Source organism: Lissotriton vulgaris, unplaced genomic scaffold, assembly GCF_964263255.1.
Source record: "Lissotriton vulgaris unplaced genomic scaffold, aLisVul1.2 SCAFFOLD_241, whole genome shotgun sequence".
In the NCBI taxonomy this organism is placed as follows: Eukaryota; Metazoa; Chordata; class Amphibia; order Caudata; family Salamandridae; genus Lissotriton; species Lissotriton vulgaris.
The window spans coordinates 1,519,961-1,540,316 of record NW_028252742.1 but is presented as its reverse complement, the minus strand read 5'-3'; the positions used below and the strand labels follow the sequence as shown (position 1 = coordinate 1,540,316).

The window sequence follows — 20,356 nt, the reverse complement described above, 5'->3', positions numbered from 1 at the left end:
TTCGCATTCTTCCTGTTCTTCGGAGATTTGTTCTCCCCCCAGGGCGGCGGCAGCTACCTGGCGGGGTCTCGGAGTTTGATTCTGTGGACAGTTCGGGTCATTGGCGTAGTGGCCTACTCGCTGGCATCGGTGACACGTGACATTGGTTCGGAACCCCGGGCGCACCGGGGGGTTGCCCCGGTTAGCCGGGGGCGGGGTGCTGGCAGCGGGAGCGGCCGGGACGGTGTCTCTTCCTCGTCCCTGGCCTCCTCCTCCTCCTCGGGGAGGGTGCTGACCTTGGTTGTTCCGGTTCTGTTCGTGCGGCCCACTCCGGCCTACTCGAGTGCTCTCCCATCGGTCAGCCTCGGCGGCGAGCTGCCGTGGGTCAGTCAATTTACTGTCGAGGAGGTGCTGCCTGAGCTCGACGAAGCAGTTGTTAGAGAGGTGCTCCCACACCATGAGATTAAAAAGTTGCTCGTAGGTCGTTACATGGCTCCCCTTGATCCAACCCTCGAAGGCTCGGCTGAAATAGTTTACATATTCCACCCAAGTTGTACCCGGGATCCGGGTGCAGTCTCGGAACCTCTGGCAGTACATTTCGGGTGTGAGCCCATATCGGGTGAGGAGGGCAGCCTTCATGTGGTCATAGGAGGTCATCAGATGGTCTGGGAGCTGTAACAGGGCATCGTGGCCTTCATTGACGAACCTCCCCCATAGACCGGCTCCCCAGTCACTTCGATCGATCCGGTGGGAGGTCATGGCGATCTCGTAGGCCTTGAACCACTGTTGTATGTCGTCATCTCGGAAATATTCTCGAACGACATCCTTGGGGATGTGTACTTTCTTTTCTGTCGCTCCTGGGGTGTGCGGTTGCTCGGGCACCCCCAGTTCTTTGTTCTGCTTCCGTAGGTCTATTTCTGCTAGTTTGCGCTTGTGTTCGTACGCTAATCTCTTTTCTTCGAGCTCTCTCTGCCTCTGTTTTTCTTCCCGTTCTTCTCGGAGCCGCAGATGTTCTAGGTTCAGTTTTTGTTCGGCTAATTTGAGTTCACCGTCCATTTTGAGCCGGGCCATTTCTAACTCATGTAGTCTGTTTTTTTCTCTTTCTTGGATCTCTTCCTGCGAGAGACCCGTTCTTCGCTCCTCGGGAGCCGTGGTGTTCCTCTCTGATGCTGCAATGTTTTGGTCCGGGGGTCTGACGGCCCCGGTTTCTGCCCACGACTCAATGGCGTGCTTGAAATCGTCTTTAGTACTCAGACCGGTGGTAGCAATGCCTAGTTCAATGCAGAATTGTTTCAATTCACGATGGCTGTACTCTTCCAATTTCTCCATCTGGAATTTCTCGGTGGATCCGCTCTCTTTGGTTGTCATTGTGGTTTTGCTGTGGGGTGAGCTACTCTCTGTACGATTACGCATTGATTCGGATCGCGCCGCTGGCCACCAATGTTAGACGGACCAGGAGGGTCGGCCGAGGACAAGAGGAGAGGTCTCCGGGGAGAGCCGTCTCCAGCGATCGTACAGACGAGTAACTTCCCCCCCCACAGAAGGACACCACACAAAGATAAGGTTTACGTTCTTTATAAGCAATCTTAAAGTACGGTAGAATGGTACAAGGAGGTCTGGACTCAGGGGTCCCCTCGATTCTAGTCTCTTGGATGGGAAGGGGGTAGCGGGACAGTCTTGTTACCAATCTGGCAGATGTGATGATATGATGGATAGCTCACAATCCTAGAGCTCGGCGTTCTAGATGTACGGGCCGCGGCGCCGGCAGGTCCCGGGATGATCGTAGGTAGCGACGGTCCGCGGCGGCGCCAGCAGGTCCCGGTGAAGGTGGTAGTACAACGGTCCGCGGCAGCGCCAGCAGGTCCCGACGAGGATGAAGGATTCAGAGGGTTGCGGCAGCGCCAGCAGGCAAGACGATAGTGCGCAAGGCAGGGCTACGGCAGCGCCAGTAGTCCGTCAAGGATGAGTTCTTCACGGTGTCTCTCGACTCCAGGATACATCTGCCTTCCTGCTCTGGAGCTGCCCCAGTTATAGGTCTGGCGCCCCTTGATGTCCGGACCCTCGCACTTGGAGGTCGGGAGGTCCGGGATGAGGGAGTCCAGACACCCAGCAGGGGGGTGGAGCCAGCGCCCGGGGGAGCTGGGGGGCGATCGGCACCTGGCGGGGGAGAGCCATCGACACTTCTTTCTCCCATTGACCTGCCAAGTGGTCCGTTCACCTCCTGGGTGGATGGTGGTGCCGGGATGTCGGGGCCTGGCCAGGCCCAGGGTTAGGGTCGAGCTGAGGCCACGCGGCCTCGTGGTGCAGTGTCCAAGATGGCGGCCGGGCCGGGCGAGGGAGCCGGTAGTGGTTCGGCCCCATGATGCAGAGATGTCCGGGGGCAGGAGTCCCGTATGAGACGGGGTGCGGGTTGCTTCTGTGGGTAACACCTGGAGGGCCGGGGCTCGGGCCCTGTCATGCGGGGAGGGAGCAAGCCCTTCATGTGGCCTGTCCAACAGTTTGGAAAAGAGGCCGGTTTGCAGGAGAAATGAAGCATTATCTGCGTTAAAAACCCCTGCGTCTTAGTCGGATCGCCAGAATAACGTTCTGGACTAGCCAACGGAATGGGTGGGGGGACAGTGACCTGTACTTGCTAAGAGGACGCATCAAAAGGGTTTTGACTCAATCTGTCTACCTTATCCCTCAAAGCTGCTGCTTTTGTTTTGGAAGGAGCTAGCTCTTGCTGAACCATCACCAAGGCCTGAAGCACATCTTTCAAAGTCGCCATTATAAGCACAACCAGATCGGGCAGAGCTATATTCGTGGGAGTGTAATTCTGTCCAGATCTGCTCCACGGAATCCGATTGATGCTTATAAGGGTCCACCTCCAAATGTCACAAACCCTCTTGTACAATCACACAGAGGTTTTGAACCATTAGGCGAGGGATAAAAAGAACAGGGAAGGGTCAACTGGGAAAGGGATAAACCTGAAACGACAAAACATATACTTAGTAACACTTAAGTGACGACATTCCACTCTCATATGATCTCACTAAATGAAACCTAAGTACCTTATGGTATGGTTGAAAACCAGCCTGGACGAAAACACTTCAATCACCTCTTGTCATTCAATGAAGCCTATTGGAACACAAACACAGGTCAGGGACAAGGCATAACTCTATGACACATAGACCACCTGATTCATGCCCCTATATCCAACATACCATGACAGAATGCAAGAGGGTTGGGGAACTGGATTCTACTAAACACACAGCTCCTGGCTGGGACAGAACAAGAAATAAGATCCAATGATGTTCAGGTAATTATACAGTTTCCTTATTTGCAGAAACGGTAGTGCGTGGGATGCAAGAACCACCACACTCCGCTCTACACGTCATAAGGAAAATAACAAAGCACAACGGTGTTCCCCAGAAGGAGCCAGAACAAAATCAGAGTAAATGCTGGTATTTCCAAATAGCGAGTAATCCACCCCGCTCCTGAAAGTCAAAACAAAAGGTGTATGGCCGGAAACAATACAGTGCACGGTAACGTGTGGTTTCGACCATCACCACGCTCCGCGGACTGTTAACCCCCAAGAACAAGGAAAGAAGTATTTTTAAGGGCAGAACCCTTCGATGCATTCCTCAGAGTTACAGCACTCCAGTGAAGATAGAACGGCAACGCGTGGCTGTTAACCACCGCGCTCCGCTCTCGTAAAAGTTAATGAAACACAGCGAAACGGAAAGCCCGCCCGTGAACAGCTTGGCGCTTGCAGCAATTCCGATCCTACCTGGGTCACACGGGCAACACGGGATACGAACGGGCTTAGACCCAGATAGCCGACAAGCGGCCACACAGCGTCTTCAAACGGTTCCCGGAACCAAAACGAATTACACGCAACAGGAAGCGTGTTTAGGTTGTACAAATACTCCCCTTCACCGGGGTGTCTGGGAGTTGTAGTCTAACTCCCGTGTCCATTCTCCAAGCGCTTGCACCCACGAGTATTCAGCAATGTAGGCGCAACCTGGATATTCCTGACATCAACCCCCAACAAAAACCAATATATAAAGTGCAACCAAAGCTGGATAAAAACGATTTGTGGTAAGGGTTGCTAGCTCTCAATCTTTATTCTGGTGCTGCAAGCCTTCCGGATTAGAAATGGGTTTTCATATACCATACAAGTTCAAAGTGCCAGTGCCGACATGTTTCATTGCTCTTATTTCAGCAATTTCATCAGAACAGTGTGGGATTCTTGGTTCATAATCATCACACATATAAATGTATTGGACCTTATGATTGCCACATCCGGACGTACCGACAACCACACACGGGACCCTGTGTCCTCCGATCACGTGTCCTTCGGTAACTTGGTACAACAACTCAAGCCCGTTGTGCCGCATTTTGGGGTGTTGCAGCGTACAATGCTCAAGTAGACGCATAAGCAGGCAGAACAGATCAGCGCGGAGCGTACAGAACAAGCACTGCAAACTAGCATAAATATACAAGCATAAGCATACAATACAATCCTAATAAGGTGTTTAAATTCTCGTGTCAGTTTGTTTTCCTCACTAGATTGATATGGTTATTTTGTTGATGAAAGGCATGTAATTTTACTTAATCGTTTTTAGCCAAGTCACACTATCAGAAGTACACGTTTATCACCAGAGAGCTTTGCATGAAACTTCATAAATCGCTTGAGGGGCATGTGCTGCGTGCTAGCCTCTGCCCTAGTTAAACGACTTCTCAGGCAGGATTCCTTTGTGTTTCTTAGAGGGTGCCCTGCATGTAGTACTGTTAGTGTGTACTGCATTATAGTAGCACGCGATGGGTCTGCGCCGAGATCGATATCATGATGATCACATAGTTCAGCAGATGAACAGTGGTGAATAAGAGCTCTTGTCTTTCGCTCCTATCTGATGTATGCAATCCTTTTTTTGTAGTTTGGGGTCACCCGTTCAAAATGCCCGCTTATTGTCTTCTTTCCTCAAATGCTTAGGTGGCAAAAGCAAGAAACCTAATATGAACATTCAGACTATCCCAAAACAATTTATAGCACACTAAACTTAACCTGAAAATTGCAAGATGCGATATTTATTATTATGACATCGTTCACTAAATTCCAAGAAATGGAAGAAGGGATGTACAGAGGCTTCAATTGAAAGGTTTAACAAAAAATGCTTTAGTAAGTATTGGAGTATTTCATAAAGAGAAAAAAAGCTTTTTAAATGAGAAGATATGTAACTCATTATTGAATAACCTTCAAACGATGTTAAAAGCTCAGAATGCACCAACTCATCCATCTGGGCCCTGGATATCCCCAAAGGAAAATAACCTTTTTATTTTATAATAAAATGGAAGAAAATTGTGGTGTCCTTGGAATGCCATTTTTTGCTTGCTCTTTGAAGCTCTCTGGTATTTTTTATCCGGTGTTGCCCCTCTCTGCTTTTGATAGCATGTTAAAAGTCGAGTCGAGTGGTTGTTTTGGTGAACTGTGATCCGGATTTCAGCACTTCAAATCCCAGTCCGGGCCTCTGTTCCCCCTTAAAGCCCCATTAACTAGCTTGGGCCTTGCCTGTTCGCTCTGGTGCCCTGGTCCTTCCTCACCTCCTGTTTGGGGTTTTGGGAATGTGTTTGGAGGATATCACTTTACAAAAGGCGCTGCAGCCTCTGAGGGATCCCTCTAACCCAAGGCCTGCTCCCAAGTGACAGCAGGCTCTCTCAATGGAGACAGGCCAAAGCGGGCCCACCAACTCCCAGGGGTGCTCCCCTCCCGCTGTCCGTGTCTTTTTCCCGCCCCCTCCCGCTGATGAGGTCGCCGCTCTTGTTTCTCTTGTGCCTGGAGAGCTTTGCGGTGTATCAGGAAACTGTTGCCTTTTATGCCAGGTCCATCATGGGCAGTTGAACGAGCGCTAATGAGCCTGGGATAGATTGTTCTTGTTTCTCCTGACAGCTTATGCGTGCTGATCAAAGGCATGAGAGGTAAGTGCCGGTCTTGGGGTGGGAGGTATTTGTAGCATGTTTGTTTGTTGCTTATTGTTAGCATGCATTCCACATCACTCTCAAACACACTACCTCACAACTTTACTCGCTCTCTATCTCACTACCTTACTCTATCTATTTCTATCTCACGACCTCACTATATCACGAAAAAAGATAAAAAAATAATGAGCAATACCAATAGCTCTACCTATAATATTGCCGAGACCATTGCATTGTAAATGCTTGTTTAGGACTTGTGCCCTGCTTCTAGAGTAGTTGTATGATTATTCAATGACTCTGGGATGGCTTCTAAAGTAATCCTGTTGGACCTGGGTCCTTAATAGAATTGAAACTTTCCTTCCTGCGAACTAGGAAATTTCTCATTCACCAACAGCATCTTTCGATGTCTAGGCGCACGGTGTCTTGCGAAGTAATAGGAAGTTGTCCGCCCCAGTAGACTGCAGAGCAACCGGAAGTGCCCTCATAGCATGCGGGAATATATCATGTACAGAACTCGAAGCAAAGAAAGAATGTAGCGAGAAACGAATATTGTATGTTTTAGGCTGGACTTTACTTGTGAATACGCATAACTGCCTGAATACCGAGGTTTCTGATCTGATTACCACCGAGCCTGTACCGCGTGTAACCGAAGCCACCAGAATGTCTCTCAAGGAGCAAGCCCGGAAGAGCAGTGCAGTTTCTCGGAGCATGCGCACTTACTACCAGCAACTGTCACAATAGACAGGCTCTGCCAACTGTGTGGACTCATATTTTTGGCACTGCAGAACAAAATGCATATCTGTCTCGCTTATTTGTTCGTTCTAGGCAGTTCGGTGTAGGAAGGCGAATTGCTTTATAGGTGTTGTTCTTCCTGGGTTAGTCACTTAAGCGGTAGGAACCTGGTCGTCCCTCCTCACATTCAAAGGGCACAATTGCACCTTAAACTCACCGTTTTCCCCCTAAAAAAGTACAGTAAAGATGAAAGGAGAAAGGGTCCATTCGGGTGCGGATAAGGTGAGTAATTATTTGAAAGGAATGTTTGTTTGCAGGAGTTCAATTACTGTGCTAAAAGTGCCCTCTCATGATACCGTAATTAGCGAATCCAGTATATCTACGGAAGCGGCTTTACCAGAGTTCTCAGCTCTGTAATTTGTGAATCGTTTCAAAAGTATTTCTCATGACGTCAGTAGCACCGACTACTGAACATCAGATGTGTATTTTACAAATGTATTCGTGTTAAAATGTTAATGTAGGGTAACTGAACAAAGAAGATTGAGTTGTACTGTTGTGCTAGCGTTCCCAGTCAGGCTCTGTCTTTCATTTATTACTTCAAAAATGTTAAATCCGAAAATGTACAAACTAGTTTTAGCTTCAAAACTTGCATCCTGTGTCATAATAATATTCATAGAGTGGCTCTTTGAAACTAGTGGAAACAATGTCCAATTTTACATGCAAATACAGTATGTTTCACTTGACTTTGCTAAATATGTTTACATATTGTTCTTCAAGGCACCAATGACATTCCGTGATGTAGCTGCGTGTTTTTCTAAAGAGGAATGGAAACTTTTAGACGAGTGGCAGAAGGAACTTTACAGAAATGTGATGAAGGAAATTCAGCAAGTCTTGACCTCTCTTGGTAATGTTACACTTTTTAAAGAGTTATACAGTCTTGGAAAAACTCTGCTTGAATTCGGCTCAGGATTCTAACTGTATTTTAATTTTATATTTTTGAAACGACATTAATGCATTTGAAAGTAAATACTGTTGAATTACTGGTGCTAGAGATCCCCTTAAACTTTATTATAACTGTTTGCAGTGCTAACTAAAGTGAAAATCAGACTTACCACATTGTCCCTAGAGACATACTGAAACACGTCCTTTACTTCTGCAGCTTAGCGTTGTATTTTCCTAGCCTTGTCCTTGTGCTCCAGTGTGCACTGAGCAGAACTTGTGCACTGGTGCATGTTAACATCAGAGGGTCCAAAATGCACTGCCAGCGACAGCACCACTTCTCCCCACTATATGGTTAGCAACCACAGGAGTAGGTCCGTGACTCTCATGGTGTCTTTCACTGGTGACAGGACAACTGAGTAGTGGACTGACAATTGGAGAAGCCTGAAGTATGGAATATGAAGTACAACGGGGACTCATGTCCTTGGACGATAGGATATTGTTGTGGAGTCCTGGTGTCGAGACAACAGAAGAAGTACCTTCATCAAGCGGGCTCTCTGGTTCTTATTGTTAGTTCTGGGCTAGACAGCTTTTTAAGTATCTTCAAGACATATTATTAGTAGGCTACACCCTGCCCACAGGCTTACCATTTGTTATCTGCAACATCAATCTCATATCTTTCTCTTCAGTCTGCCATGGCATGCATGCGTCCTGCCTCTTCTTGTGTTTGGCCCTCCCATTAGAGCATGGACCAAGTACGTCTGTCTAACCTCTGCTCCCGTTTTTTTGGCGCTACTTTTTTAAATTGTGTTTACACACTCTATACAAGTGCTTGGGTTTCCACTCACTCCTTTCCTCGTTTGTATTGCTTTTTTTCTGTCTCACCCCCTGTCTATTTTTTCTTTACATCTCCCACACCCACCGCCCTTTAATTGTGTTTACACACTCTAAACTAGTGCACGCTACTTAGCTTCCGTTCCTTTTTCTTTTTCAATAACAAACAATTAAATGCCACTGAATCGACATTCAATGTTCCTTCCCCCCACCTCCTTCTTCTGGAAATTTTCAAACATATCGCTGGTGTGGCTGAAGACCATTAAAAGATAAAAGCCGAGCATATCGGCAGTTAGAGCCCATGGCATTATGGGAATGCAAATGAACCCTGGAAGGATTTCTCGACATTGTAGTTTCGGACTAGTAAAAAGTGAAGCAGAAATGCAGTGAAACAGAATTTGTCAATATTGCAGTTGTTCGCCTGGAGAACCACAGACTTTATGGAAAGATAAAAAAAAATAACAAAATGAATGTGTTTTGTTATCAAAATACCTATTTTTAAAACAGCTCCCAAGCATTAGAAACTGGATAATCGGGGTTTTCCTCGTGTACCTGCAACGGGAAGAATGTGCCCTGGGCTAAAAAAGTCTTTTTTTTCACTTTTCAAAACAAATTACCTACACAGCTATTGATAATAGAGAGGAACATGCACTTCATCGCAATAATGCTCCCACTTCCTCATGGCACCGCTGCCCCCCCTCTTCATCACGCTACTGTTCCTCTGTCTTCATGACACTGCTTCTCCCCTTTCCTCCACAGCTCCAATTCTTCATCGCACTGCACCCCACTCCAGTCTGCCCCAATATACCCCACTACAATCTACCCCACCCAACCCACCCCAACCTACCCCGACCTAAATCCCACCCACCCTACCCCACTCTACCCCATGCCAATTTACCCCACCCAATCTACCCACTCCAGTCTACCCCATCTAGCCCCTCAAATGTACCCCACTACAATCTACCCCAATTTACCGTACTCCAATCCACCCCAATCTACCCCACTAAAAGCTACCTCACTTCAATCTACAACACTCCAGTTTACTCAAATCTACCCCACTCCTATCTACATCAAACTATTCCACTCCTATCTACCCCAATCTATCCAACGCCAATCTACCCCACTCCATTCTACCCTACACTAATCTTCCCCACTCCAGTCTGCCCCAATCTACCCCACTCCATTGTACCCCACTGAAACCTGCCCCGCCCATCCTACCCCAGTCTATCCCACTCCCATCTACACCACCCAATCTACCCCGTTCCAGTGTCCCCTAATCTACCACCCTTCCAATATACCCCAGTCCAATCTACCCTACTCCATTGTACTCAAATGTTCCCCACTCCTATGCACCACAATCTACCCCACTTATGTCTACCCCAATCTCCCACTCCATACCCCACTCCAATTTAATTTAATTTAATTTAGAGATATCCCCGAAGGGATATCTCTGCGCTGGGGCAGTACAAGAGCCAATCTAAACCTCTCTACCCCACTCCAATCTACCCCATTCCAATCTACCCTACTTCAATCCACCCTAATCTACCCACTCAAATCTACCTCAAACTATCCCACTCCAATCTATTGCAATCTGTCCAAATCTACCAAACTATAATCCACCCTAATCTACCTCACTCCAATTTACCTCAAACTACCCCCTCCAATCTATTGCAATCTGCACCAATCCACCCCAATCCAATCTACCACATTCTACCCCCTCCAATCTACCCCAATTTTCCCTACTACAATGTACTCCACACCATTCTACTCCACCTATCCTACCCCAATCTACCCCACCCAACCTACCCCTATCTACCACACCCAAGTCTACCCCAATCTACCACAACCAATCCACCCCAATACGCCAAACTCCAATCTACCACACCCAAATATACCCCACCCCAATCTACCCCAACATATCCCACTCCAATCTACAATCAACCCCGTCCCAGTCTAGCCGAATCTACCTCACCCCATTCTACCTTGCCCCAACCTACCCCACCTCAATCCAACATCCCCATCCTACCTCAGTCTCCCCAACTCCAATCTACTGCACTCCATCTTCAGGTCACTGCTTCTCCTCTTTCCTCCACTTGTTGCAGCTTCCCATCTTCATCCCATCGCACTCCACCCCACTACAATCTACCCCACCCAATCCTACCCCATCCTACCATACTCTAATCTACCCAATTCCAATCTACTCCACCCATCTACCCATTCCAACCATCCTCAATGTACCCCACTTCAATATACCCCAGTCTACCCAACTCCATTCTACCCCACCCAACCTACCCCACCTCAATCTACCCCTCCCAACCTACCCCAATCCAATCTACCTCACACAATCTACTCCACTCCAATCTATCTCATTCCAGTTTACCCCAACCTAATCCTCTCCAGCTACTCAAATCTACCCCACTACAATCTACCTCAATTTACCCCACTCCCTTCTGCTCCGCTACAATCAACCCTATTCCAATCTACCGCATTCCAATGTACACCAATCCTAAGTAACACCTCCAATGTACCCCACCCAATGTATCCCACACCAGTCTACACCAACCTGCTGCAATGTACTCCACCCCTATTTGCCCTAATCTACACAACCCCAATCTCCCCCACCCAATCACCCCCACCCCAATCTGCCCACCCCAATCTACCCCATCCCAATCTACCCTAATCTACACCACCCCAATCTTCCCCACCCAATCTCCCCACCCCAATCTACCCCATCCCAATCTACCCTAATCTTCCTCATTCCAATCTACCCCACCACAATCTGCCCCAATCTTACCTACCCCAAAGCACCCCAATTTACCACACTCCAATCTACCACACTCTAATATAGCCCACCCCAGTCTAACCCAATCTTCCTCACTTCACCCCACCAGCCCTACTCCACTCATTTTTTCCATGCTGAACAGCAGACACAATTGTGTACAACATGGCTAAAAACACATTGCCAATAGCTCTCAAATAGGTGAGACCTATTGGCTTTGCCAGTGGTTGTTCTTCTTGCAATTACAAAATACAGTGTTCCCTGATGAAGGTTGCGAAGTAGCAAGAGATCTTCCTCATGGGGAGACCATTTTTTCTTTTCCCACCATAACCATTCAGCCTTCACACCAGTGTTGAGCTGAGGGCGAGGGTTGCAGGATAAAAAATGTGGATGTGGATTTTCTATAAGAAGATACCACAAAAGTTGCCCAGCATCATATCCCCTAGTCATATACAAATGTTCTTGCTTTTTAGGTCTCGCCTGAGCCAGAGCACATACGCTGCTCTGCGAGGCTTCTAGTAAAGACTTCCAACTCGGACCACACGCTTGTGCGTGTGCTTTTTTTTGCTCACACGCTATTGGCCTTTGCCTGCGTCTTTCTAAGAAAGACAGCAGGCAATTGGCCAAAGGCGGGTGCATGTCCTGCCTTCTCTCTCCCCTGGCCTAGGGAGCGGGCAGCGGCCCCGCACTGTGCCTGCTGCATTCGTAAAATTTTTTGCAGTGCACGCGCGCGCACCACTCACAGGCTTTTTTTTTTTTCTTCTAGCGTCTTTGCTGTGCGCGCATGCACACCACTCGCGGGTTCACTGACAACACAACCAGTTGGAAAAGCATAAATGTGATTGAAATGTAAAAATATCAAGGCGACTAGTTGTATTTAAAAAAACGTGGTGTCCGGATCACGGCAACTAATAAAAAAGTCTGCTCAACAATGTAAATGCAGTTCCTTACAGCTTCTGCGCTTGTTTATTAGTTGCTTTCAGACCAGTCTTCAGTTTTGGAATGTTCCCTTTGATCTTCTGTGTTTATGTGGGCTGCACTTTCACTTGCTATTTTCAGTGCTCACATTTGGCAGCATTGCATTATTACAATTCAAACTTGAGTTCTATTTCAAACTCAACCAGTCGCCGTGATCCAGATGCAGCATTTTTTTTAAACAAGCAGTTGGAAAAGCATAAATGCGATTGAAATGTAAAAATATCATGGCGACTGGTTGTATTTAAAAAAACGTGGTTGCCGGATCACGGCAACTAATAAAAAGGTCTGCTCAACAATGTAATTACAGTTCCTTACAGCTTCGTCCCTCCCACCTCCTCCCATGTACGCTAACACACTTTGAATCCGCTTAATTAGTCTCTCCACTGCTCATGCTGTGCTTCAGGTACTTTTTAAATACAAATGTTGCTGCATTTCTTATTTGTGTTTTCTGCCCACAGTTGCCTCTCCTGTCCTCTGGCTGTGATTTTGGATTTTTTATTTTAAATGTTTTGCTGCCCCACCTCACTGTCCATACTTGTTTAAGGAGTAGCCACCTTTTATCGCCTGCCGTTTTTCAGTGTTCTTAGCTTCCGGCACTGAGGACTAGTTATGGTGACTTATTGAACTTTCTTTTTGACCCTATCTTTTCGCTAGGGCCGGCGCAGAGTGTGAAAAACAAATTTGCTGTGGCCAGGACTGGCCTCAGCCTCTAACACGCAAGTACTGGGCCCAGCCACGCTGAGCAGATTCTGCCTCCTGCACACAGTGACAGTCATTGACTTTCACTAAAATGCTCTGCTCTGTTCAGGCTGTGCAGCAGCAGGATGTTTTCATTTGAAATTACTCCAGCAGCTAGCCAAGTCCCCCAGGAATTGCTGCTACTACAAGCAGAATTAATAATTAAAGTGCTTCCGTGGCCTCCTTGACAGGTGCTGACCTCCCCTGCTTCTGGGGGGTCGCCGGGGGCTATGCCATTCATATGCCATTCAAGCTCAGAGTGGGGGCAAATTGTCTAAAGGCACAGGGCACAGCTCTGAAGACGTGTGCCACGCCATACCTTCTCACCATGACTTCAAACTATAGCAGCAGATGGATCAGCTTCATCCCTGTCTCTGTGCCTGCCTGCCCTCTCTGGACCGGTAACTTACTCCTGTCTCCAGCATATCAAAACACTGTCAGAGCAGCTGTCTGCAGTGAGCGACTCCACAGACTACAACCAAAGATACCAGCCCGAGGCAGTAGCCAGTATTTACCTAGCTCTGTCACTGACTTCTTCAGTAAATCAAAGATAACATGATGGTTAATTTTCCTAATGGATAGAGATATAAGTTTTGCCGATTGCAAGTTTTGACTCACTAGCAGCACAGAGTGTTAAATTGCCTGCTGCAAAGAACGTATATTCTGCATATCAAGTTTTGACTCACTAGCAGCACAGAGTGTTTATTTGCCTGCTATAAAGAACGTATATTCTGCATATCACAGATACTATTTCATGTGGATAGTTTAGTGGGTAACTGCTTTTGCCACAGAGATTTTTTTGTTACTTGCATTTTATAAATTACAATACTAATCTTCACACTCTACTCAATGCAACATAAATACACCCCACATACCAATCAGTACCACATAATTACGAGCCACATAATTACACTCTACTCAATGCAACATAAATACACTTCACATAATACCACTCAGTGCCACATAATTACACTCCACTCAATGCATCATAAATACACTCCACTAAATACCACTCAGTGCGACATAGTTACACGCCACATAATTACTCTACTCAATGCAACATAAATATACTCCACAAAATACCATTCAGTGCGACATTGTTACACGCCACATAATTACACTCCACTCAATGCAACATAATTAAACTCCACATACCACCCAGTGCCACATAATTACACGCCACATGATTACACTATACTCAAATCAACATAAACACACTCCACATAATATCACTCAGTGCCACAGAATTACACGCCACATATTTACACTATACTCAATGCAACATAAATACACTCAACATAATACCAATCAGTACCACACAATTACACGTCACACAATTACACTCTGTTCAATGCAACATAAATACACTCCACATAATACCACTGTGCCACATAATTACACGCCACATAATTACACTCTACTCAATGCAACATAAATACACTCCACAAAATACCATTCAGTGCAACATAGTTACACGCCACATTTTTACTCTACTTAATGCAACATAAATACACTCCACAAAATACCACTCAGTGCAACATAGTTACACGCCACATAATTACACTCTACTCAATGCAACAAAACTAAACTCCACATACCACTCACTGCCACATAATTACGTGCCACATGATTACACTATACTCAATGTAACATAAATACCTGCCACATAATACCACTCAGTGCCACATAATTATATGCTACATAATTACACTGCACTCAATACAACATACACTCCAAATAATACCACTCAGTGCCACATAATTACATGCCACATAATTACACTCTACCCAATGCAACATAGATGCACTCCACCTACCACTCAGTGCCACATAATAACACGCCACAAAATTACACTCTACTCAATGCAACATAAATAAACTCCACATAATACTACTCAATACCACAAAATCACGTCACAATTACACTCTATTCAATGCAACATAAATACACTCCACATATTACCACTCAGTGCCACATAATTACACACCACATAATTACACTCTACGCAATGGAAGGTAAATACACTCCAGATAATACCACTCAGTTGCTCATAATTACACATCAAATAATTATACTCTACTCAATGCAACATAAATACACCCCATATACCTCTCAGTACCACATAATGACACTCTATTTAATGCATCATGAATATACTCCATATAATACCACTCAGTGCCACATAATTTCACGCAACATATTTACACTCTACTCAATGCAACATAAATACACTCAACATAATACCACTCAATACCACAGAATGACACGTCACATTATTACACTATTCAATGCAACATAAATACACTCCACATAATACCTCTGTGCCACATAATTACACGTCACATAATTACACTCTTCTCAATGCAACATAAATATGCTCCACATAAATGCACTCTATGCCACATACCACCAATCAACATAAATGCACTCTACACCATGACACAATTTCACTAAGCATAATTTCACTCAACATCACAATGCCAGGCCTCACAATTCAACTTCACACATTTCTAATACACACCACATAATTACACACAAAACACCATATTTAATCTCTACAATCCACAACGTACCTCCAATCAACACCATATAGTGGCACCACCTGAGCACCAAACATCACTCACCACCACCATTTTGCATCAGTGCACCACCTAAGCATCACCTGAGCATCACGTCAGTCTGCCCTCGGAATCTGGCATCTGTTGATTCTCCCCTAGTGTCCATCCGCTGCTCGTGTTGTAATTAAATTACTGTTTTCCAACCTCTACTCCCTCTTTATTTATGTCCCGCTCCCCCATAACAAAAAAAAATATAGCAAAAAAGCATGAGAACAGACAGGAAGAAGTTGCCAGCAGTGCAAGTACCAAAAAACTAGAAGACATTTTTTATGTTAAAATCTTTTTTTAATCAGGTTGTTCAGTAGTGTATAATGTCGCCTTGGTTTGTATAAAGGTATCACTTTTTATTATAACTAGTCAACATGATGCACAGAAGCCACAATGCTCTACAACATAGCCAAATGTTCTGGCTAAACACATAAAATCCCAAAGGCGAGACCTATTGGCTATGCCAATGCTTGTTTCTTCGGGTCAACAAATTCTCCTATTTGCCTTTTCCTGTGCCCTTCTGAAGTATGTCCTTCTGATCTGAAGGTTTGTCATGTGACACCAGAGACATAAGAGTTCCAATCCTCCTCACAAACAGCACTTTCACAAGGCTTTCTGAATAGTGCTGTGTCGTGTGATTAAGTAGTGCCCCACGATTAGACAGAGACTCCTGTGCTCTACTCTTAACCTTGCAATTTGGAACACCTTTTTTTCAAGTGGCCATGAAGAGTTCCACAATGCAGTTTGCTTCTTGCCTCAAATAGTGATTTTACAATGATGGAGCCCACGAAGGGAAGGTGGCAATATGATTAGCATGTTTCTCACTAAAACCCGTTAACTAATTTGAGGGTGTAATATATGCTAGTATTACTATAGTTGGCAGATGTATTCGGTAGAGGTGCATCTTCAGTAAATGTGAAATATTCGTCCATCACTAGCTGCAGGTGTTCACCAGCATCAATGGGCCCTAGAAGTCCACTGGAACTTTCTCCAATGGACCAACTGCCACGGATCACAGTTTAAGAGGTTTAGGGATGCTGTGCTTGCCTAGTGCACATTATACGTGCTTTGCAATTTTTTTTTACAATGTGCTCCAGCAAAGAAAACCACACATTTTGTCATTGATGTCCCTTAATGGACAGGCCACTTGCCACAATGTACTACTTTCATTGTGATGGCCATAATATCTCCTAGTTTGCTAGGCGTGTTCGATCTGAAGGGCGATTATTAGCATCCAGCAATTATTTGGGACTTCACTCCTTACTTTAAACTATAGGTGTCCAATCACAGACCTCACTAGCCTTTGGACATATGAGAAAAATAATCAATGTTATCACCGTACTTCTAACGTACAGAAAATAACACGTAGAAACACAGTCCGTATTCTTTGAAGTTGCTGTTGCATGAGACTGCTTTTAGGAACAGGATGGTATGCCAAATTACATTTTATCAGTGTAGGCAGGTGGGGAGGCAATACCGAAATGTAGTACCTTCGATTTAGTAGTGCTGGTGCCTGACAAAGAATATTCCCCTTCATCTTGATCTAGCGTGTGCTACCTCTGGCAGATGACATCATGAATGTGAAAATTCAACTCTATACATTGATTCCTAATGGCCAGTGGTGGCTGGTGACATCTGAAAGTGGTGGGGCGTAAACTTTCTGTCGGCGTGCACCGTGGCAAGTGAGTGCAGCGAGCACGCCCGAACATCTTAAGGGTGGTTCAGGGGAGTTTTCTCCTTGAGAACATTTTGAAAAAAAGAGTGGGTAAATGGTTCATTTTCAAGCAAATTTGAGGAGCAAGAAGGTTAATAAGCAATTGTGAAAGTGCAGTTATTACATTCATAAAGGGATGTCAGAACAAATTGCAGATAGAAATGTTTCTGGAGATAGGCCCTGCCAGTGCCACGCACCTCTGAGCAATACATACTGTGTGTCACCAAGGCCTAGCGTCAGAAACCTTTCTATTGTTATGTTTTTGAAGCTAGGCCCAGTGCTGGCACTCAGGAGGAGGAGCTTTAAGCCCATGAACATAGCGGTAGGACTTGTTCTTTACACGTGGTAAAAGACATGGGGTGGATGGGACCGCCTCACGTTGTGATGACTGGGACACAGGGGACCAATGAAGGGGTAAGGACTATTTGGTGGCCATTTGACCTACCAGTAGTCTCTGCTTTGGGCCTACAAGTCTCTATGGTCCTGAATGCAATGCAAGCAATAAATTTGCTCACCGGTCTTTTTGATGGCCCTTTGAGAGGGGCTTGTTGGGCATTGCAGCGCTAGCCCGACAAGGAGCCCAGCCCGATGACGAAGCTTGACACCTTTTGGTGGGTGAGAACTTGTGCTTTCTAAAGGGTACACTTCTGGTGACTTCAGTTGCTCCTATTGCAGAATAAGGTGATAAGGATCATTACTTCAGAACTGCACACTCAATTTATGACATATACTTTGAGGGAGGACCTGTGCTCTCTATGAACAAGTGTCCCATCCTGTGTTCTCTCCGTGCATTGATAATTCTCTTTAGTGGCGTCAATGAAGAGAGGCAGGCAGCTTGCTGATGCCAGTGAGGGGTAAGGGGCCAGGGCAGCCCACCGATGTCAGTGAAGGGACAGAACAGCTTACTGACGTCAATGAGACATACGAAGAAATAGGGGAGCACTCAGCGAACTGCAGAAAGAAATACTATAAACAGCGTGATCGCAGCAGAATTCTGAAAGAAAAGGCATTCACAGCATTTTAAGTGACCAGATTTGCATATTTTAAAATTATGCCCAGGAGTGGAACCAGCAGGCACGAGAGAATCCCAAATGCGTCATGACCAGATTTGCATATTTTAAAATTATGCCCAGGAGCAGAACCAGCAGGCACGAGAGAATCCCAAATGCGTCATCATTACTAATAATGTGTTGAGCTAAAAAACATAAAATAAATAAAGCATTAAGTAAATGTTGTGTACAGGGTGCTTAATTCGAGTACAGCAAACTGAGATGACATAATAAGCCTTGGAACAATCATAGCTTAATTCTCATCCCGGCTTCACTATGTCACTAAACTCTGTGATCCTGGGGCGATCGTTTTGAACCACATGGAGCGGGACAAGAAAATAGTTATGTCGCAATTATGTGGTAAACGACGCAGAAGCAGTATTTCATCATTCCAGTGGCCCTATCCATAAGAAAGCGTAAGTTACGTTTCCTCCCTAAGAGAGTTGTAAGGGTGTGGCAGCTGTAATGTTGTTGCTTTTCATACACAGTAATTCAAGAAAAAAATGCATGTAACGTGCGCCTCCTAGTCTTGCCCTCCCTCCCAAAACCCGCACACAAGGCAAAACAAACTATTTTGGTGAAAGCTGGCATTGGTGGGGGCTCAATTATAGCATTTTTTGTATGATGCTACGGAAATAAATAAATGTGCCATCTCGACTAGTGGGCCTCGTGCCAAGAAAAAGTCATGAATAATTGTGGCAATGTGTGATTACTTTCAAAGTAACCCCGCGCTGGATTCCTGCCAAGCGTTTAATCGAAACACTTAACAAATGCGTTCACGTAAACTTTCTCACTAGAGTGCATAAACTGAACAGCAGCTGGTGGGCAAATGGCTGAATCAAATCTCCTAAACCCAGTAGTATTTACCCTGAAAAGAAGTGGCAAAAAGTGAGCCGAATTCTTTCTAACATAACTTAAACGTGTTGCAAATTTTTCAAGGAAGTTATCGTGCGCATTTTTGAGGTCATAATGTTTCAAACACCTTGGAGAAAGAAAGGGAAATTAACTAATTAAACCGCCAGAATTCAAATTATTTCCTTACCTTGGCTTGCAGTGCAGACTCGAGTCCCGCCGTCCTGGTCACGAGGTCGTGTGGGCTCTCGTCATTGAAGGCTGCAGGCAGCCTCCCTCCCCTCCATGGCAGCCGGCGCTGATTGGTTCGGCCGGCTGACCTAAAAACGTCATTCCTCTCGGTCTGCATGCTGCAGACCGGAGAGTGGGAGGAGGCTTGGGGGAGCGGCTTGCCCACTGTTGCTAAAACTGTCTGTTTGGACAGCCTCTCAGGCTGTCCAAACAGTCCGTATTCACAACAGTGGGCAAGCCACTCCCCCAAGCCACTCCCCCTGCCCTGAGGCTCGGGTAACAAGGAGGAAGTTCTGTTCTGCTGACTGCTTTCTCGCCGTGCGAGAAAGGCAGGCAGAAACAAATGGTAGTTATAAATAAATAACTACCATTTGTTTCTGCCTTCTTCTCACACGGCGAGAAAGCAGGGGGGGCGGCGCCCAAACGCCCCCATGGTAGAACCGCCACTGCTAATGGCATTATACAGTACTATTGTAAGAAATGTGTCTATAGGAGAAGACGACTGGCTCGGGGTCGGTTGCATTGGTGAATACAGATATCATGGTAGTGCTGGGTACGTATGTGTATCCCACAACAGACACAGAAGTGTAATAGATTAAATAAGGAATTTAGGGCCAGATGTAGGTAAATAGCATTTACCAATTCGAAAATACCGAATTTTACCGATTCGGTATTTTCAAATCGGTAAATGCTATGTAGCAGATAATTTGGTTAAAATTACCGAATCGTTAAGATTCGGTATTTAACGAATCGGTAAATACCGATTTGGTAAAAGGGGGAAAACATTGAAGGGTGGCAGGGCGTCACTTTGACACCCTGTTGCACCCCTCAATTGTGTATGGGTGCACATGTTGCAGGCATGTATGTCTGCAACATGGCACTGAAGCAATGTGCATAAAATTGCTTTTTGGGGTGTTAATGACGAATCCTAACATGGGATAAGCACTCATTTAAGTGCTCCCTACAT

The 20,356-nt window shown here is 45.6% G+C and overlaps 1 protein-coding gene and 1 non-coding gene across 3 annotated transcripts in view; both read left to right on the top strand.

Annotated features, from left to right (window-relative positions):
* Positions 1-4,799: 4,799 nt before the first annotated feature.
* On the top strand, positions 4,800-4,883 carry LOC147662039 (small nucleolar RNA snR60/Z15/Z230/Z193/J17). The gene has a single exon (XR_015305993.1). It is a non-coding gene; the product is annotated as a small nucleolar RNA snR60/Z15/Z230/Z193/J17 (small nucleolar RNA).
* A 1,785-nt stretch (positions 4,884-6,668) lies between these two features.
* Positions 6,669-20,356, top strand: part of LOC147662038 (uncharacterized) — a 213,735-nt gene continuing 200,047 nt past the window's right edge. The window contains exons 1-2 of one of the 2 annotated variants that reach the window (XM_086951158.1): positions 6,669-6,951; positions 7,447-7,573. In XM_086951158.1, the coding sequence (XP_086807284.1) occupies positions 6,916-6,951; positions 7,447-7,573 (163 nt within the window). In that variant the 5' untranslated portion in view covers positions 6,669-6,915. The remainder of the gene's footprint in view (positions 6,952-7,446; positions 7,574-20,356) is intronic. The other variant, XM_086951159.1, reaches the window with a different exon arrangement.